The sequence below is a fragment of the Papio anubis genome, chromosome 3, assembly GCF_008728515.1.
Source record: "Papio anubis isolate 15944 chromosome 3, Panubis1.0, whole genome shotgun sequence".
Taxonomy (NCBI): domain Eukaryota; kingdom Metazoa; phylum Chordata; class Mammalia; order Primates; family Cercopithecidae; genus Papio; species Papio anubis.
Genome location: NC_044978.1, coordinates 68720764 through 68743331, shown reverse-complemented (window position 1 = coordinate 68743331; position 22568 = coordinate 68720764). Strand labels below are relative to the sequence as shown.

The following is a 22568-nucleotide window of genomic DNA, read 5'->3' as shown; positions in this document are numbered from 1 at the left end:
GCCACAGATGTGAAGAGAAGTAGTAGAGTTCTAAATATCTTCTGAAAGTGAACAGGTTTTGAGAAGGTACCTGGATACGAAGCATGAGACACAAAAAGGAGGAGGCAAGCATGACTCCAAGATTTGTGATCTGGGCAATGCAATGATGGATTAGCCATTAACAGATATTCAGAAGAGCAGCAAGAAACAAGTTTGAGTAAAACATCAGGGGTTCCATTTTGGACAAGTTCAAATAAATATTATGAGACGTCTAGCATTACAGGTACTGGAATATTTCAAGTCTGGATTATAAGGTACAAGATGGAGATGTCAGATTACATATGGTATCAATATTTAAAGCCATAAATATGATAAAAGAATAAAAAATGAAAAATAAAGATACTATCTGTGATTAATCAGACTGCCAAAGATGAAGATGATGGATATCATTCAGTGTCGACTAAAGAGTAAAAACAGGCAATCTCAGATACTGTAATTGGGAATAAAAATTTTCTGGGTAACAATGTGGTTCTATGTACCAAAATGACAAATGTGCACATCCCTTGACTAACCAATTCCCTTTATAGAACTAAATCTGACAAATTCTTGCACAAAATACTTGTTTTCAAATAAAAGGAAAATTCCTAAATGCCCATAAAATGATATAAACTTGGTTAACTAAATTGTAGTAGATGTTATAATTATATATTTATTTTCTTAGATATGAAAAGTCATGCATATCATACTTTAGGTGTCAAAAGCAGAGTGCAAAACATAATATATAGAATACCATTTAAGCCGCTTACATATACGCACATAGAATGGAGTCTAGGAAGACATTCTACAAAACATTAAGGAGGGTTTTTTATAGGAAAGAGAGTGATATTTGACAGAATGTTTGCTTTCTTCTTTATACCTTTCTTTGATGCTTGGATTTTCCACACTAAGTAGATAGCATTATCATAAGAAGGTAGAAACTATTTTGTTTTTAGAGCATCCAGGCTGGAATACAGGGATTGCTCCCGTCTTCTAAAAACGCTATATTCCTCCCTAATTCATTTTTTCTATTTCCAAATCTAGGATATAACAACTTGTGAACCTTAGTTGCTTGATTATGAAAGAACTTGGGACAGCATAATGCCTTTTAACTATGTTCAACCAAAGCCACAACATCTAGATATTGGCCTAAAGTCAATGATATATTTTAAGTGGTAAGATGTCTGTGCATAGCCAGGTGAATAAATACTTTTGACAAAAAGGATGCCAATGCTACCATCTGAGTTGGGATGGCAGAGAACCCATGTATTCAATCAACTGGAAGACACTGAGAAGCCACCTCATTTAAGTAAGGCATAGTAAGATGCTCAAATGTTGCACATAGAGAGCTTCTGTCTCCAAGATATATTTCACAAGTATCAGATGAAATTAAGCTTTTTTAAAGGTGTCTTATCCTTCAATTTTTCACCTCTAAAGAATGCCAAACTTTTCACTGATTTATTGATCAAATGATCCTTAATAACCCCATGATGTTCTGTAGAACATCCCATTTGTATGCTAAGTCACTGATGACACCAACATCTGCCAGTATAACAAATGAATGAGGACTATGAAATATATCTTTTTATATACCAACTCTTTTGCAGACATAAAAAATACATAAAATGTGTTGCACTATTTACAACACCTACTAGAATGTCTCAAAAATGTTTCAGAAGGTTTCTACCATAATGTACATTAATTACCAGATTAATACATTTCTAGCCACACAGATCAAATATTAATTCCATGAGAATAAAATGAAATTAAGGATCATTTACAATTAAAAACTATACTACTGACTATCAACAATATGTATTACTCCATGGTAAAAGTATTTCTTGGTAATGGTATTTCTTCTTTTGGGTATGTGCAAACCAATAAAACTACCTTAAAATTAGAAGAAACAACTAAAGATCAAATAAATTTGGAGAAAATATTCTAGAGGTATGTTTGCTAGAATGATTACTTTTAAAGAGTTTTATTATTGAAGTCTCAGGCTTCATGTCATAGTACATTACCGTCCCAGTGGGCCACACAATAACGCTAAAGCTACATAAAATGTATGTCATCTGGATGTTTACAAGGTCTGTAGATTAAATTTTTACTGTCAAATTTATAACTGGCTTCTTGAAAAGTACTCCTCCTCACAAAAATAAATTGAAACTGGAGAGATATTGAAGAAGTCAGTGTCTTTAAGCTCAGTACAGAAATGGGGAGCTCACACCACATAGAGAAGTTAAGGGCATGAAATTTAGGTGATGTTCCTACATAACCATAGCCTTGCAGAGCCAAGTCCAACCTTCCCACTGCTTCAAAGAGACAATTCCATCAGTACAAAGCCACAATGCCAGGGAATCAACTACTGAGTCCCCACAACCCTGATTAGGGCAAAGGGAAGTTGCTAATAACCATAGACTTTCAGATGAAGCTATAGAAGGTAGCGACACAGATTCCAAGTCAGGAAACTTTCCCCTCGACAACACTGGTAAGAACCGTATCTCATGTCTCTAATTAAGGATGCTTCTCACAAACACTGCTTTGAACAAACACATGACCTCCCAGGCTGACTGACTTGACCATTAATTGAAAACTTAAGCCTTTTTACAAGTTAAGCCTTTTTACAACAGCTACCACTTATTACAGCTAACGTACAGCATGCAGAAGAGGTGTATTCTCTCTTCTACAAGATAGCTCCTTAAACAGATGGAAATAACAAACATGTGGCTTCACAGAACTATCCAGATAACATACACCTGTAGCTTCACTCATGAAGATATAGTTTTCACACTCATCACAGTTATTGTACAGGAGAATTTTCTGCATAAAAATAGGCAGCCTAATATTAACAACTCATGTGTAACAACTCATAGCAACTATACTAGCTCCTCTACTAGATAACTTGTTTTCTAGGCAGGATGGCTAAAGAAATTGGTAATTTTTTTATTGAGATTTATGTACCATCCATTAAGAAATACATAAAGATTCCTAAAGTTCAAAGATACAAACAAGGGAGCAATTTTAGTCCTATGAAAAAAATCACGTTCTGTAAATATTAAAGTTAGTTCCTGAATAGGAAATAGTTTTCTATATAACATAAATCTGTAGAATTTTTACAGATACTAAAATGGTAATAGGATTTCAAATATTTGGTGAATATTGGGTCAGGCAAGATAAATAAAACAGATGGATGGATAGATAGACTTAGCCAAATGTGGTGGTGTGCACTACTTGGGAGGCTGAGGTGGAAGACTGCTTAAGCCTGGGAGGCAGAGGCTGCAGTGAGTCAAGATCATGCCATTGCATTCTAGCCTGGGTGATGGGGCAAGACTCTGCCAAAAAAAAACAAAACAAACAAACAAACAAAAAACAGAAAAACACATACACACACACACACACACAATTTTACTCATCACTGATAAAATGTAATGAGAATCACTTTTTAATTCTCAGACTGAAAATAAAAGACTAACAAAATTAAATGTTGATGAAGAGTAAAGGGGCACTTTTATATACTGTTAAGAGAAAGTAGAGCTTTTCAGAAGGCAATGGGTAGGAACATCTAAACATAAAGTAGACTTCCTATTTGACCCAGAAATTCCACATGAGATCTATGCACAGAAATACTCTTAGTTAAAAAGTTTTATGTAAGAGGATGTTCACTACACTATTGTTCAAAATAGCAGTGGTTACAAAAAAAAATGAGTAGATTTATATGAACCAATATAAACATCCCTCCAAATCATATGTTAAGGCAAAGAAGTAAGTTCCTGAATGATACATATGTGTCATAGTCCCAGTTACTTTTAAAGATACTTATCTCCCCGATGGGCAGCTGGAACTCTGTTCTCCTCCAAACTCACCTAAAAGAGCTTCCTCTTACACAAAAACATTAGTGCAAAATGCAAACCTTACTAAAGATTTTACAAGAGATATGAAGGAGGTGCCTTCTATGATAGAATACTTCGCTTGAAAACTTCCTGTCTGATCTAATACTTTGAAATCTCTTCTCAGTCTCAGAACACTGAGTGACATCTCATTCTCTCTTTTCCATCCCAATGCCCACCTTTTCCAATTCTGACCCTCACCCTCTGGCTCTGCCACCCAATCACCACCAACTCTCGCTGCTATGGACTCAATGTTTGTATCCCACCAAAATTCACATGTTGCGTCTTAACCCCCAATGTGATGGTATTAGGAGATGGCGCCTCTAGGAAGTAATTAGGCTCTAAGGGTGGACCCTTTGTGAACTGGATTAGTGCCCTTAGAAGAGATAGGAGAGCTTGCATTCCCTCTTTCTCCCTCATGTGAGGATGCAAGAAGATAGCCATCTACGAACCAGGAAGTGGGCCCTCACTAGATACTAGATTTGCCAGCACCTCGATCTTACATTATCTAGCCTCCAGAACGGTGAGAAATAAGTGTTTGTTGTTTAAACCACCCAGCCCAAGGTATTTTGTTATAGCAGCTTAAACTGAAGACACCATCTCATCTCTAATCTTCTATGTGCAAACCCATTACAATCTGTGACCTAAAGTATATCAAAGGCATTGTAATAAACATAAAAATTGTGTTTTCCTCAGTCTACAAAATATCCTCCAGTTAGGATCATTGGCCTTCATATATAGGTACATGTGGTAATAATTAACAAATACTTTGTACAAATAATGTGTACAGTTTTTACTATATTGAGGAAAGTCACTCCACTGGTGCGGGGACTAAAACCATGGCAGGCAGGAGAAGGTAGCTGTTGGGAAGGTTCGCAACACGAGTTCCAAAACTGATTACCAGACATGCATGTATGATTTTAAAGTTATTTTCATAAGATATCTACTATAAAAGCAAGAAATATTGGAACCCCTGTATACTGTTGGTTGAAATGTAAATTAGCATATCCATTATAGAAAACAGTATGGAAGTTTCTGAAAAAGTTAAAAACAGGACTACCACAGCAGTCCCACTTCTGGTTACATCTTCGAAGAAAGTGAAATCAGTTTGTCAAAGAGACACTTATGCTTTCATGTTCATAGTGTAACAGCCAGGAAATAAAAACAACCTAAGAGTCCATTGACAGATGAATGGATACAGAAAATGTGGTATATAGACTCAATGGAATATTATTCAGCCTTAAAAAAGAAAGAAATCCTGTCCTTTTTGGCAACATTAATGAACATGGAGGACATTATGATAAGTGAAAGAAGCCAGACACAGAAAGACAAATACTGCATGATCTCACTTACATGTGGAATCTAAAAAGGCCGAACACACAGAAGCAGAGAGTAGAACGGTGGATGCCAGGAACTAGGGGTAGAGGTGAAGGGGCAGGGGAAAGGAGGAATGGGAAGATGTTGGTCAAGGGATACAAAGTTTCAGTTACATAGGATAAGTAAGTTCTAGAGATGTATATTACAGCAGGGGGTCCCCAACCCTGCTACAGCAGGGTTACCCAACCCCACAATAGCAGCCCATAGCCTGTTAGGAACCAGAGGCCACACAGCAGGAAGTGAATGGCGGGCAAGTAAGTGAAGCTTCTTCTGTATTTACAGCCACTCCTCATCACTCACATTATCGCCTGAGCTCCACCTCCTGTCAGATCAGTGGCGACATTAGATTCTCACAGGAGCACGAATCCTATTGTGAACTGCGCACACAAGGGATCTAGGTTGCACGCTCCTTATGAGAATCTAATGCCTGATGATCTGTCACTGTCTCTCACCACCCCTAGATGGGACCATCTAGTTGCAGGAAAACAAGCTGAAGGATCCCACTGATTCTACATTATGGTGAGTTGTATAATTATTTCATTACATTTTACAATGTAATAATAATAGAAATAAAGTGCATAATAAATGTAATGCACTTGAATCATCCTGAAACCATCCCCCTGCCCAACACTGGTCCATGGAAAAACTGTCTTCCACGAAACTGGTCCCTGGCATCAAGAAAGTTGGGGACCGCTGTAGTATATCATTGTGGCTACATTTAGTAATTATGCATTGTATACTTGAAGATTGCTAAGAAAGTAGATCTTCATTTTATTTATTTATTTTAATTGACACATAAAAATTGTATCTATATGGTGTATGACATGATGTTTAGTGAAATGGCTAAATCAAGCTAATTAACATATCCATTATTTCACATGCTTATCCTTTTTTTGTAGTGAGAACACTTAAAATTAACAGAGTAGATTTTGGATATTTTCACTACAAAAAAGATAACATAAGGGGGGCGGAGCAAGATGGCCGAATAGGAGCAGCTCCAGTCTTCAACTCCCAGCGCCAGCGACACAGAAGACCGGTGATTTCGGCATTTTCAACTGAGGTACTGGGTTCATCTCACTGGGGAGTGCCGGAAGATCGGTACTGGTCAGCTGCTGCAGCCCGACCAGCGAGAGCTGAAGCAGGGCGAGGCATTGCCTCACCTGGGAAGCGCAAGGGGGAAGGGAATCCCTTTTCCTAGCCAGGGGAACTGAGACACACAACACCTGGAGAATCGGGTAACTCCCACCCCAATACTGCGCTTTGAGCAAACAGGAACACCAGGAGATCATATCCCACACCTGGCTGGGAGGGTCCCACACCCACGGAGCCTCCCTCATTGCTATCACAGCAGTCTGTGATCTACCGGCAAGGCAGCAGCGAGGCTGGGGGAGGGGCGCCCGCCATTGCTCAGGCTTAAGTAGGTAAACAAAGCTGCTGGGAAGCTCGAACTGGGTGGAGCCCACAGCAGCTGAAGGAGGCCTGCCTGTCTCTGTAGACTCCACCTCTGGGGACAGGGCACAGCTAAACAAACAAACAAACAAAAAAAAGCAGCAGAAACCTCTGCAGATGCAAACGACCCTGTCTGACAGCTTTGAAGAGAGCAGTGGATCTCCCAACACGGAGGTTGAGATCTGAGAAGGGACAGACTCCCTGCTCAAGCGGGTCCCTGACCCCTGAGTAGCCTAACTGGGAGACATCCCCCACTAGGGGCAGTCTGACACCCCACACCTCACAGGGTGGAGTACACCCCTGAGAGGAAGCTTCCAAAGCAAGAATCAGACAGGTACACTCGCTGTTCAGAAATATTCTATCTTCTGCAGCCTCTGCTGCTGATACCCAGGCAAACAGGGTCTGGAGTGGACCTCAAGCAATCTCCAACAGACCTACAGCTGAGGGTCCTGACTGTTAGAAGGAAAACTATCAAACAGGAAGGACACCTACACCAAAACCCCATCAGTACATCACCATCATCAAAGACCAGAGGCAGATAAAACCACAAAGATGGGGAAAAAGCAGGGCAGAAAAGCTGGAAATTCAAAAAACAAGAGCGCATCTCCCCCGGCAAAGGAGCGCAGCTCATCGCCAGCAATGGATCAAAGCTGGACGGAGAATGACTTTGACGAGATGAGAGAAGAAGGCTTCAGTCCATCAAATTTCTCAGAGCTAAAGGAGGAATTACGTACCCAGCGCAAAGAAACTAAAAATCTTGAAAAAAAAGTGGAAGAATTGACGGCTAGACTAATTAATGCAGAGAAGGTCATAAACGAAATGAAAGAGATGAAAACCATGACACGAGAAATACGTGACAAATGCACAAGCTTCAGTAACCGACTCGATCAACTGGAAGAAAGAGTATCAGCGATTGAGGATCAAATGAATGAAATGAAGCGAGAAGAGAAACCAAAAGAAAAAAGAAGGAAAAGAAATGAACAAAGCCTGCAAGAAGTATGGGATTATGTAAAAAGACCAAATCTCCGTCTGATTGGGGTGCCTGAAAGTGAGGGGGAAAATGGAACCAAGTTGGAAAACACTCTTCAGGATATCATCCAGGAGAACTTCCCCAACCTAGTAGGGCAGGCCAACATTCAAATCCAGGAAATACAGAGAACGCCACAAAGATACTCCTCGAGAAGAGCAACTCCAAGACACATAATTGCCAGATTCACCAAAGTTGAAATGAAGGAAAAAATCTTAAGGGCAGCCAGAGAGAAAGGTCGGGTTACCCACAAAGGGAAGCCCATCAGACTAACAGCAGATCTCTCGGCAGAAACTCTACAAGCCAGAAGAGAGTGGGGGCCAATATTCAACATTCTTAAAGAAAAGAATTTTCAACCCAGAATTTCATATCCAGCCAAACTAAGTTTCATAAGTGAAGGAGAAATAAAATCCTTTACAGATAAGCAAATGCTTAGAGATTTTGTCACCACTAGGCCTGCCTTACAAGAGACCCTGAAGGAAGTACTAAACATGGAAAGGAACAACCGGTACCAGCCATCTCAAAAACATGCCAAAATGTAAAGACCATCGAGGCTAGGAAGAAACTGCATCAACTAATGAGCAAAATAACCAGTTAATATCATAATGGCAGGATCAAGTTCACACATAACAATCTTAACCTTAAATGTAAATGGACTAAATGCTCCAATTAAAAGACACAGACTGGCAAACTGGATAAAGAGTCAAGACCCATCAGTCTGCTGTATTCAGGAGACCCATCTCACACGCAGAGACATACATAGGCTCAAAATAAAGGGATGGAGGAAGATTTACCAAGCAAATGGAGAACAAAAAAAAGCAGGGGTTGCAATCCTAGTCTCTGATAAAACAGACTTTAAACCATCAAAGATCAAAAGAGACAAAGAAGGCCATTACATAATGGTAAAGGGATCAATTCAACAGGAAGAGCTAACTATCCTAAATATATATGCACCCAATACAGGAGCACCCAGATTCATAAAGCAAGTCCTTAGAGACTTACAAAGAGACTTAGACTCCCATACAATAATAATGGGAGACTTCAACACTCCACTGTCAACATTAGACAGATCAACGAGACAGAAAGTTAACAAGGATGTCCAGGAATTGAACTCATCTCTGCAGCAAGCAGACCTAATAGACATCTATAGAACTCTCCACCCCAAATCAACAGAATATACATTCTTCTCAGCACCACATCGTACTTACTCCAAAATTGACCATATAATTGGAAGTAAAGCACTCCTCAGCAAATGTACAAGAACAGAAATTATAACAAACTGTCTCTCAGACCACAGTGCAATCAAACTAGAACTCAGGACTAAGAAACTCAATCAAAACCGCTCAACTACATGGAAACTGAACAACCTGCTCCTGAATGACTACTGGGTACATGACGAAATGAAGGCAGAAATAAAGATGTTCTTTGAAACCAATGAGAACAAAGATACAACATACCAGAATCTCTGGGACACATTTAAAGCAGTGTGCAGAGGGAAATTTATAGCACTAAATGCCCACAAGAGAAAGCAGGAAAGATCAAAAATTGACACTCTAACATCGCAATTAAAAGAACTAGAGAAGCAAGAGCAAACACATTCCAAAGCTAGCACAAGGCAAGAAATAACTAAGATCAGAGCAGAACTGAAGGAGATAGAGACACAAAAAACCCTCCAAAAAATCAATGAATCCAGGAGTTGGTTTTTTGAAAAGATCAACAAAATTGACAGACCACTAGCAAGACTAATAAAGAAGAAAAGAGAGAAGAATCAAATCGACGCAATTAAAAATGATAAAGGGGATATCACCACCGACCCCACAGAAATACAAACTACCATCAGAGAATACTATAAACACCTCTACGCAAATAAACTGGAAAATCTAGAAGAAATGGATAATTTCCTGGACACTTACACTCTTCCAAGACTAAACCAGGAAGAAGTTGAATCCCTGAATAGACCAATAGTAGGCTCTGAAATTGAGGCAATAATTAATAGCCTACCAACCAAAAAAAGTCCAGGACCAGATGGATTCACAGCTGAATTCTACCAGAGGTATAAGGAGGAGTTGGTACCATTCCTTCTGAAACTATTCCAATCAATGGAAAAAGAGGGAATCCTCCCTAACTCATTTTATGAGGCCAACATCATCCTGATACCAAAGCCTGGCAGAGACACAACAAAAAAAGAGAATTTTAGACCAATATCCCTGATGAACATCGATGCAAAAATCCTCAATAAAATACTGGCAAACCGGATTCAGCAACACATCAAAAAGCTTATCCACCATGATCAAGTGGGCTTCATCCCTGGGATGCAAGGCTGGTTCAACATTCGCAAATCAATAAACATAATCCAGCATATAAACAGAACCAAAGACAAGAACCACATGGTTATCTCAATAGATGCAGAAAAGGCTTTTGACAAAATTCAACAGCCCTTCATGCTAAAAACGCTCAATAAATTCGGTATTGATGGAACGTACCTCAAAATAATAAGAGCTATTTATGACAAACCCACAGCCAATATCATACTGAATGGGCAAAAACTGGAAAAATTCCCTTTGAACACTGGCACAAGACAGGGATGCCCTCTCTCACCACTCCTATTCAACATAGTGTTGGAAGTTCTGGCTAGGGCAATTAGGCAAGAGAAAGAAATCAGGGGTATTCAGTTAGGAAAAGAAGAAGTCAAATTGTCCCTGTTTGCAGATGACATGATTGTATATTTAGAAAACCCCATTGTCTCAGCCCAAAATCTCCTTAAGCTGATAAGCAACTTCAGCAAAGTCTCAGGATACAAAATTAATGTGCAAAAATCACAAGCATTCTTATACACCAGTAACAGACAAACAGAGAGCCAAATCATGAATGAACTTCCATTCACAATTGCTTCAAAGAGAATCAAATACCTAGGAATCCAACTTACAAGGGATGTAAAGGACCTCTTCAAGGAGAACTACAAACCACTGCTCAGTGAAATAAAAGAGGACACAAACAAATGGAAGAACATACCATGCTCATGGATAGGAAGAATCAATATCGTGAAAATGGCCATACTGCCCAAGGTAATTTATAGATTCAATGCCATCCCCATCAAGCTACCAATGAGTTTCTTCACAGAATTGGAAAAAACTGCTTTAAAGTTCATATGGAACCAAAAAAGAGCCCGCATCTCCAAGACAATCCTAAGTCAAAAGAACAAAGCTGGAGGCATCACGCTACCTGACTTCAAACTATACTACAAGGCTACAGTAACCAAAACAGCATGGTACTGGTACCAAAACAGAGATATAGACCAATGGAACAGAACAGAGTCCTCAGAAATAATACCACACATCTACAGCCATCTGATCTTTGACAAACCTGAGAGAAACAAGAAATGGGGAAAGGATTCCCTATTTAATAAATGGTGCTGGGAAAATTGGCTAGCCATAAGTAGAAAGCTGAAACTGGATCCTTTCCTTACTCCTTATACGAAAATTAATTCAAGATGGATTAGAGACTTAAATGTTAGACCTAATACCATAAAAATCCTAGAGGAAAACCTAGGTAGTACCATTCAGGACATAGGCATGGGCAAAGACTTCATGTCTAAAACACCAAAAGCAACGGCAGCAAAAGCCAAAATTGACAAATGGGATCTCATTAAACTAAAGAGCTTCTGCACAGCAAAAGAAACTACCATCAGAGTGAACAGGCAACCTACAGAATGGGAGAAAATTTTTGCAATCTACTCATCTGACAAAGGGCTAATATCCAGAACCTACAAAGAACTCCAACAAATTTACAAGAAAAAAACAAACAACCCCATCAAAAAGTGGGCAAAGGATATGAATAGACATTTCTCAAAAGAAGACATTCATACAGCCAACAAACACATGAAAAAATGCTCATCATCACTGGCCATCAGAGAAATGCAAATCAAAACCACAATGAGATACCATCTCACACCAGTTAGAATGGCGATCATTAAAAAGTCAGGAAACAACAGGTGCTGGAGAGGATGTGGAGAAATAGGAACACTTTTACACTGTTGGTGGGATTGTAAACTAGTTCAACCATTATGGAAAACAGTATGGCGATTCCTTAAGGATCTAGAACTAGATGTACCATATGACCCAGCCATCCCATTACTGGTGATATACCCAAAGGATTATAAATTATGCTGCTATAAAGACACATGCACACGTATGTTTATTGCAGCACTATTCACAATAGCAAAGACTTGGAATCAACCCAAATGTCCATCAGTGACAGATTGGATTAAGAAAATGTGGCACATATACACCATGGAATACTATGCAGCCATCAAAAAGGATGAGTTTGTGTCCTTTGTAGGGACATGGATGCAGCTGGAATCCATCATTCTTAGCAAACTATCACAAGAACAGAAAAACAAACACCGCATGTTCTCACTCATAGGTGGGAACTGAACAATGAGATCACTTGGACTCGGGAAGGGGAACATCACACACTGGGGCCTATCATGGGGAGGGGGGAGGGGGGAGGGATTGCATTGGGAGTTATACCTGATGTAAATGACGAGTTGATGGGTGCAGCACACCAACAAGGCACAAGTATACATATGTAACAAACCTGCACGTTATGCACATGCACCCTACAACTTACAGTATAATAATAATAAATAAATAAATAAAAAAAAAAAAAAAAAAAGATAACATGTGTGACTAATGAATATATTAATTGGGTGGTAATCATTTCACAATATGTGTGTGTGTATATATATATATAAACATTACATTGTATACCATAAACATATACAAATTTCACTCATTATGCTTCAATAAAGAAAAAATATAAGTAAAAAATATTGTTTTAAATTGTACATTGCTATCTCATCATCCACTTAAGAAAAAGAACAATTAAAATAGGGCAAGCAATTTGCCATTAGCTAAATAAACTTTGGATAATGATCTATATCTGTGGTTTCTTCTGTCAGACTCAAATCCTGCATGTCCCTCATAACGTGCGCAGCTCATTGTGAATGTGCTTCTAGCATAAAAAGATAGGTGATTTTGTACGATATAGCAACACCTTAAATGAATGGGTACTACCTGCAGCATCACTGAAAAGTAACCTGATGCAAAAGCTGAAGGAAAGAGTGGCTGGGCTCTAACTGTTGAGTGAATATCACTCAGTCTCCAAGATGACATCTTTCCAGGAAATTTTCAAGAACTTTTTTTTTTGCTATGTTAAACTTACACCATATGTTTTGGTTTTAGATTCTAATCCATGATATTTTTAGGGAGAAACTTGTTACTTTCTTTAAGGTCTAATAAAATCTATACCAGGCAAAGAGTGAACTGTATTGCCTTTTAAATAGTTTGACTATGACCAAATAAATAATTCTGACTCCAAAATCTAACACACATACACACATAAACACACAAACACATGTATTACTCTATATTTTCTATTCTATTTTTTTGTTGTTGTTTTTTTTAAGATGGAGTTTCGCTCTGTCGCCAGGCTGGAGTAGCGCAATCTTGGCTCACTGCAACCTTCACCTCCCGGTTGCAAGTGATTCTCCTGCCTCAGCCTTCTAAGTAAGTAGCTGGGACTACAGGCGAGCACCACCACACCCGGCTAATTTTTTTGTATTTTTAGTAGAGATGGCATTTTGCCACGTTGGCCAGGCTGATCTAGAACTCCTGACCTCAGGGGATCTGCCCACCTCGTCCTCCCAAAGTGCTGGGATTACAGGCATAAGCCACTACATCCAGCCTTCTATTCTATTTTTTAATGGCCAGTCATCACTCAGTAAATCGATTTCAAGACCTACAGAGCAGTCATGGCCCAGAATTTGAAAAAGACTTGATGAGACATTAAGGCCCAATGGAATTATTCCAGGAGAAGTTGTGACTAGATTTCCTCATAAGCCTCTAAAGTTTCATCCCTGGAAGCCTATGTAAAGGGTCAGGAAAAAAGATCATTTATTTGAATAGACACACACCTGTCCCCCAGGAGTTTGTTTGTGACTTCATCAGGGCAAAACCCCTCCATACTCACTTCCGTCATCAAGCAAGTAGTGCCAGCTCTAGGATCCAAGATGGTTCAGTACGTCTAAACATGTATCCTACAGCAGGAGGCGGGAAGCACTGTACAACTTACCCACATTTTGCTTTACATTATATTTGACAGGGAACACAATGGAGAGCGAAGACTAACTGAATGGTTTCTATCTCCTCTGGCTCTGAAACGCTGGTTCAATTGTGATTTAAAGAATCAAAGTAAATTTGAATCAAGATCAACGAGTTTTTTTAGCCAGATCCTAAAATACAACGGTAATTCAGATCAAATGATTGTCAGAAAAAATGGAGAAGAAAAAGTAACCTATTAAACCCACATAACTGGCAAGATGATGAAATAAATGAGTAACTAAATTTTCAAAATAAAAACTACCCCTTTAAAATTTCTCTATATGCTGGCCAGGCGCTGTGGCTCTCGCCTATAATCCCAGCATTTTGGGAGGCCAAGGCAGGTGGACTGCTTGAGGTCAGGAGTTTTGGACCAGCCTCGCCAATATGGTGAAACCCTGTCTCTATTAAAAATATAAAAATTAGCCAGGCATGGTGGCACACACCTGTAGTCCCAGCTATTTGGAAGGCTGAGACTCAAGAATCACTTGAACCTGGGAGGCAGAGATTGCAGTGAGCCAAGACTGCACCACCACACTCCAGCCTGAGTGACAGAGTGAGACTCTATTTCAAAGAATAAAAATAAATAAAATTTATCTATATGCTATCATAATCACAATGAAAAATAATATTCCATTTTTCAAGCAAGTCTGAATGTTAAAAAAGAACCAACCCAAAATAACTCAAATAAGTATAATAAAATATATATAATATACTCAAAAAAGAAAAGAATAATTAATTAATTTAAAGTAATAACCCTCAAGCATACTAAAAGATAAAGATCACACTGACTCTTAAGGTTTTTTTCTGATTTCTGTGGCATAGCCTTACTTTTATGTTTCCCAACTAGCCATTAATGATTATGATGGAAGGAAAGGTTGATCTTCTGTTTTTACATGATTCTTGGAGACTATTTCAGGTATTTTCATGTAACAATGCCAAATATACGCTAGGATCATAACACAGTAAGAAATACATTTGTGTAGTGCAGAAGGATTGAATGTGCTTTCCAGTTTGGAAATTATAGGCACCATTGTTTCTATGCTTCCCAAGACATCATTATTACTTTTACATGATTTATGGCTTAAAGCATGAGAGATGGTGCAAAGATCCTGTGCCAAATTCCCATATGGCATATAACATGAGCCAAACTGTGAAAAACTCATAAATGTGGATAGATCAGTTTCATCAAAGAAAGGAGTAAGAGAGTTCCAGAGACTAAACAGGAACTAGCCAGATAATTTTTTATAGTCATATAATTCCAAAGCAGCAGTAATGAACACAGTCCTGCCCCGAATGTACAATGCTTGAGGTAAACATAAAGATGGTAAGGAAGAAATTAGGCAGAGATGACTTAAGACACTATAATCAACAGTTTATTCTTTGGTAAATCTGCCGTTTTCTTTCTCTTTTTGGACTAAAGTTGAAATTGGTATCATAATTTTTAAATGATTTCAAAAGAGATAAAATGAAGTCTTCAGAAGTATCCCATAAATATTATAATAATTACAATCCTCACGGAGCATAATAACTGAAAAATATGAACAAATTATTTTTAAAAGATCATATACATGTTATTTAACAGCATGCTATAATACATCAACTAAAATCAATTAGCAAATATTTTGTATATCACAAAATGTTTTTACATGCATTTCTAAAATGTTGAATATCTTTGGACAAATTTCCTGAATTCAATTCAAGCATGATGTATTATCTACATGATACATTCTGAAACAAGAACTTGAGCAAAGGTAAAGTATAAGAAATGTAAACCAAAATCAACAGAAGAAACTAGGACATTATATTAATAACTTGAGGAGAAAGAGAAAGGTAGAGAGATCACACAGAAGGCAGGCAAATAGTTAGTTGTTTTAGGCATGGTTAATGCAGATAAAAGGATAAAAAGCTGGAGAAGTAGGCTGAGGTCATGATGTAGAGAACTCTGAATGACAGGTGAAGGTGTACATATTATTACATATGTAGGCACTGGCAATCTACTTTTAATATTAGAGTATGAGAGTGATATACCAGAGTGATGCTTTGGGATGGGCTGCCTTGTAGGATGGATTGCAGCAGGAAGTGATAAGCCTAATTAGATGAGTATTAAAGGAATCCAGAGGAGAAATAATCAGGATGTTGGAATGGTAAAGGAAGGGATGACTGTGAAAGTGATGAGATAATGTAAAGGGTAGAGTCTTTACATTTGGTTTCTAATTTTATAAAGGGACCAATGCTGAATAAAGAGACTAGGATAATGATATGCTTCTGTCATTAAGAGAAAGAGGAAACTCCAAAAGAGAAGCTATCTCGGGCAAAGAGAATGAAAAAACCATTCTGGGGCATGCTGAATTCATTATGTCGAAAAGATGCCCAGTTATAAATGTGAGTCTGAAACTTGGGATTAAAGAAAATAAATCATTTGGAATTCATCAGTATGGTGTTGATAGCAGAAGTCATGGATGTAGTTGACATTTCTTAAGGAGAGAGAACACAGAAGAGGTTCACAGGCAAAGGATCCAGAATAACCTCCTGAGGGGAAAGGAAGTCAAAAACGTTCAGAGAAATTGGCAAAAGACCTAGCAGAGCATACAAGGATCCCAAGGATGAAGGGAATTTAAAAAAGCTAATGTAATAAAAAGCATCAAAGTTTATGGAAAGAAGGAAAAGAATAAAGACTTTGTGATTAGTAAATCCCATAAAATTAATCTAATAGCTTTGTTAAGAAAAACTAGGCACTCTGCTTATAAGGACAGTTTCAAAAGAGAATGAAAGACAGAAAGGAGGTTGTGAGGGTTTATGGCCCAGGTGAGTGATCTTCTCTAGTTGTTGCATTATATACAGTAGGCCCCAGATGTACAAAAGCTTCATCAAAAGATAAAAATCACACCAGCAAATTCATAAAAATAATAATATTAATAAGCTTTTACCTTCTTATGATTCTTGTAAACATTTCTGTGGGCAAATCCCTTTCCACAAAGTTTGCATTTGTAAGGTTTGTCTTCACTGTGTATTACTTTGTGAGCACCCACTTGATCAAGCCTCTTGAAAGACTTATTACAAATCTCACAATTATAGGGTCGTTTTTCTATTAAAAAAAATGAGTGGAGACAATCTCATATTGATATAAAGGTAAAGCATAAAAGAGAAAACACCCTTACCTTATATGGCTTCTCATGGTAAGTAAACTAAAGCATGGTCAAACAACTAAAAAACATCTACCATCCACATAATAGACACATAAATGTGTCTATTCCCAAATGAAACATGAGCTTGTTCTCTTACAGATGTATTTTGAATTTTTAAAGTAGCATAGATATAAAGAAAAGGTTTAAATTCAAGGAAGGAATCCTATTTCCAGATGAAAACCATGCTGATATGTGAGAGTTTAAATCAGGGTCAGGGCCCCGAATGCAGAAAGTGACCTGACAGGGATGTAGGTAAAGAACAGAGCTGCCTCCCCACTGGGGCCACAGAGGCCTCATGAAGGCAGAGGTTCCAATGCTCAGCAGGAACCAGACATTTAGATTGGTATGTAAAATCCATATTTATGCAATATCCATATAACATTGATACCTAAATAAAAAATATACAATATGAATCAAGTAAAGCTTACCTAAAAGATAATAGGTGTTGATCTGATTTTAATTTACTAAAATATTCATATGTATCAACAATGTGCATATTCAAAAACATTCTGACTTCAATCGCCTCAAATTATAGATATCTTAAACACTAGAGACTCCACAAAGTAAATATTATTTTCAGAGCTGAATTTTTAAATTTGCATTAGTAAAACAGACCTATTCCTAAGACTTGCTTAAATGAAACTACTGCTTTAAAAACTTACATACTCAAAATGTATTTATAGATTTCTTACTAACATTTATTAGTAACTTAGCTAGAATGTAAAAGTATCTAGAAATACAAGAATTAAAATTTTTGAATATCTACTAAATATCAGACACTATGCTAGCACAGTACCTAAATGATCTCATTTAATCTTCACAGCTAATATGAAAGGTAGGCATCAGTATCCCATTTCACAAACGAAGAATAAAGAAACTGAGGCTCAAGGAGGACTAAGTGACAAATTACATGGTGATTCTGAAGATCTTCAATATCATCTACTCTAAGCCCTTTTGCTCTGTAAATAAACTGAGGTCTAGAGTATAAAGTAACCTGTTCAGAATCACATGACTAGTAAATGTCCAAAGTTGAATTTATAGCTAAGGCCCCTGATTACCACTCTTATAGTTTATAAAAGTGACAATGTAATTCTTTTGTAATGATATCACTATAAACAAAAAAAGTATATAGTTTACCTGAGTGGGTGATCATATGACGTTTTAGCTGATTAGCTGAAATAAATTTCTTCATACATTCTTGACAATCAAATATCTCATGAATCTGCAAAAGATTAAATAGGCAGTTAAAAACTGTCAAAGCCTAGTAAATTACACAGCTCTCAAGCAAAAGTGTAAACATGTGAACAGCTGCTACTGCAATACCCAAACTATATATTATAGTTCAGCCCTAATTTGTTCACACTAACCTATATACACTGAAAATGCAATGGACATAAGTTAACTAATAAAAAATATCATTTGAGACATAATATTCATAGTCCTTAAAAGTATAATACAGCTGTCCTATTTAGTACATATTAAATTTATACTCTGTAATAAAATTATACCTACTATATAATAACTCTTCTGTTATGCACAAATTTAGACTTGGAAATATGTAGCATGCAGTTAATAATATTCCCTTTACAATAGCCAACAATATTTTAAACTTAAATGTACATAGTACAGAGAGCAACATTAATTACAGTAAAAGATCAGAAAATACAGGATTCTGAAAAGCATTTAGTACACAATAAAAGTTTCAAATGAGCCAGATGCAGTGGCTCACATTTGTAATCCCAGCACTTTCGGAGGCCAAGGCAAGAGGATTGCTTGAGCCCAGGAGTTCGAGACCAGCCTGGACAACAAAGTGAGACCTCGTCCCTACAAAAAAACTTTTTTTAAATAGCCAGGTGTGGTGGCATATGTCTGTGGTCCCAGCTGCACAGGAGGCTGAAGCAGGATGATTGTTTGAATCTGGGAAGTTGAGGCTTCAGTGAGCTGGGTTCATACTATTGCATTTCAGCGTGAGTGACAGAGTGAGACTCTGTCTCAAAAAAAAAAAAAAAAAGAAAAAAGAAAAAAAAGTCTCCCATGATAGGAGGACCACAATTTTTAAAATGAGGAAATCTAGTCAAAGGATCCAAAGTAGCAGACATGCAGGATGAATAACTCTAAAGATCTAATGTTACAATTGATAATAGCGTATTATATTCTGGATTTTTGCTAAGTGAGTAGATTATAGTTGCTCTTGCAACAGGAGGTAAAATGGGTAACTATGTGAGATAATGCATACATTAATTTATTTCACTAAAATAATCATTTTAACTATATGTGTATCTCATGACATTATGTTGTATAACTTAAACATACAGATAAAATATATTTTAAAACCACAATAAGGGGGGATATAACTTTTGTAAATAATTGGCTAATATAAATATTAAAATTGAATATTAAATTAGCTATTTCCCTCCCAGACACTAACATAGAGAAACTGGATAGGTGGTATGAAAAGTAGAAGTCTAGTTTTTCAGAAACAATGTATTCAATTCTAAAAGAAATATATTACATATCATATCAGATTAGAAATGTTGATCATCCCAGTGAACCGCAGCATCACACTATGTTGTTGAATACTCAGAAATGGTTGTGGTGAAGTCATGTTTTTGTCTGAACCTCATTAAAGGTCCAGCTCACAATACTAAACCCCAGAGAAGTAAAGGCCCTTGTGCAAGAAGCCAAGACAGTGTCTCTGCAGAATAACTAGGAACAACGGTGCAGAGTGAAAGATCTAGGCAAAAGTCCCTGAACTGGTACAGCACATGAGTAATGAGTGGAGGACTCGGCTGGCCCCTGATAAATGGTTCTCTTGATCTAAATGGCCATAGAAGGCCTCAAGGCAGGGAAACAGATGCTGGGGCAAGGCTGACAGATCCCAGGCCTGCAGCCCACGGCTTAATTCAATACCCAAGCACGTGGCAGGTCGAAGGCTGCCAACCGGCCTCTGTTTCTGTCAGGTCTGACTCTTGGTGAGTCATTAAATTCAGTTATGTAAAGCAGGGGAAAAGTAGAGAAACAAGGCAGAAGCCAAAATATGCCATTCCACAAGAGTCTGACTTATCTCTCCTACTTAGATCCAATGGCATCTATGAGGGGATATCTGGAATCCAAAGAGTTCCTTTAGAAAGCACGGGGGATCTGTATGACTGCCTGCACAAGCGTTTGCAATGCTAGTGCCCCACAGCACACAAGAAAAACTTCCAGCCTGAGGCATGTTAAAGGCAGCATCTTCTATCATCAAAGACTTTCACAGTGGCTTCAGTGAAACATCTATGTTTGAGGACCAATGATATGATTCGTAATGTTTATTTAAAGACAGTAAAAGCAGATTTATATTCTTAAACTCTATGTTTCTGTAATATATAATATATAATTTTATAATGACAAGATACTCTAAAGAGATGTCATACCTTCTGAGTCATATATAAATGAAAAGTTTTGTTTTCATTTTTAATGTTAAATTTCTATTGATATATAAAATTATAAAAATTATTCATCCATATATAAAATGGAAATTGTTAAATGAAACACTGTTCATTTGTTTCATTTTTAAGTGAAATATTGTTCACTTCTCAATTCTCATGGCTTCAACGTGAAACACTTTTCAAGGTTGAATTGAACTGATATTCCCAAAATTATAAAGGGAACATCTACTATACATTAAAGCATTTTTGCATTGACTATCTCATTTATAGTGAAAAATTCAAGCCAAAGCTATTTTCAAAATTCCTTAAAATGCTTAATAAAAAGATCATACTTAAAGTGAAAATGACAAGTAATACTATTTAATTATGCCAGATGCTAAATAAAGTATATTTTTATGAGATTTTATAAAATTTACAGTATACCAATTTGGAGGGTAATATTTTAAAATTTGAACTCTAAAATTATTTTCGAGAAGAATCATAATATACCTTATCATTATATGAAATAATATACAGTAATTTAAGATACAAGACCATACTATAATTTGGCATTGTCAGAAAGCATCATCTACTGGCAAGGTGAAATACTGTGACCAAACTCTATGAGACGTTAGACACTCTCAACTGTAAGAAAAGTTGCGGCCGGGCGCGGTGGCTCAAGCCTGTAATCCCAGCACTTTGGGAGGCCGAGACGGGTGGATCACAAGGTCAGGAGATCGAGACCATCCTGGCGAACACAGTGAAACCCCGTCTCTACTGCCGGGCGAGGTGGCGGGCGCCTGTAGTCCCAGCTACTTGGGAGGCTGAGGCAGGAGAATGGCGTAAACCCAGGAGGCGGAGCTTGCAGTGAGCTGAGATCCAGCCACAGCACTCCAGCCTGGGTGACAGAGCAAGACTCCGTTTCAACAACAAAAATAAATAAATAAATAAATAAAAGTTGCAACTGGAGTCAATAAAAGTTGCCTATGGATTCGGAAAGGCTGAATAGTGAAGGACTATGGCTGAAATGGAGGAAGGGCTGCACTGAGCTAGCAACTTACTAACATTCTGCAAAGACCACTCAGGAGGCATGAGTTATAGTTTCTATATTCCATTACCATCACATAGCAGTTTCTGATGCCTGATGATCTGTCACCGTCTCCCATCACCCCCAAATCATCTAGTTACAAGAGAACAGGTTCAGGGCTCTCACTGATTCTATATTATGCTGAGTTGTATAATTATTTCATTAAACATTATAATATAATAATAATAGAAATAAAGTATACAATAAATGTAATGTGCTTGAATCATCCTAAAACCACCTCTCCCCACCCCCTGGTCCTTGGAAAACTTGCCTTCCAGGAAAGTGGTCCCTAGTACCAAGAAGGTTGGGAACCATTGCTCTATTTGGTAAAATAGCTTAAATTTCAACCTCTAAGATTTAAATGGGTCAGAAAAATAAATCATAGAATTATAAAAGAGGATGCTTAGAAGATATCTATTCCAGCAGACTTAATTGTTCTGTCTCTTCAAAAGATTAACTGCTTCAGTCATAAGGGTTCTGCTTCAGAAGCCATAAGGGTGATGGGGAAGGAGGAAAAAGGACCTATAAAAGGGTCCTCTGGATTGGCATTCTGTGCAAAACTTCTTTTAAAAGCAGTCTCAGTGCCCATTTTAGCAGCATTGAAATTGGAATGTAACAAAGAAGATTAGCATGGCCTCTGCACAAGGAGGACACACAAATTCATAAAGCATTTCATATCTCCAAACAATCTAAAAAGACTGCCACTTGAAAACTGAAAACCAAAGAAAAGTAGTTTCATGGTACATAGAGAACAAACACACAAGAGAATACTGATCAATTCAGTGTCCCATTTTATAAATGAGAGAAGAAAGGCCTAATGTTACATGGAAGGTTGGTGACAGAAAAAGAAACCCATTACCCTGATTCCTGGTCTGGTGCTTGTCCTATTATTTCTCCTTAAGGATCAAAATCACTAAACATACAAGATATAACCTTAGTCATACCAACACAATAATTTAGCTACCTCACATGT

The 22568-nt window shown here is 37.6% G+C and overlaps 1 protein-coding gene and 1 non-coding gene across 17 annotated transcripts in view; one reads left to right on the top strand and one right to left on the bottom strand.

The window, feature by feature from the left end:
- PRDM5 (PR/SET domain 5) overlaps window positions 1–22568 on the bottom strand; it is a 233282-nt gene that overhangs the window by 92923 nt on the left and 117791 nt on the right. For all 16 annotated transcript variants that reach the window (XR_002522179.2, XR_001902801.3, XR_001902802.3 and 13 more), the window contains 2 exons: window positions 18239–18323; window positions 16844–17001 (listed from right to left, as the gene is read on the bottom strand). Coding sequence is in view for 13 of the 16 variants with exons in the window: in XM_003899135.5 (XP_003899184.1) it covers window positions 16844–17001; window positions 18239–18323 (243 nt within the window). In the remaining 3 variants the exon portion in view is untranslated. The remainder of the gene's footprint in view (window positions 1–16843; window positions 17002–18238; window positions 18324–22568) is intronic.
- Window positions 22173–22277, top strand: LOC116274283. Its single transcript, XR_004182916.1, has one exon. It is a non-coding gene; the product is annotated as a U6 spliceosomal RNA (small nuclear RNA).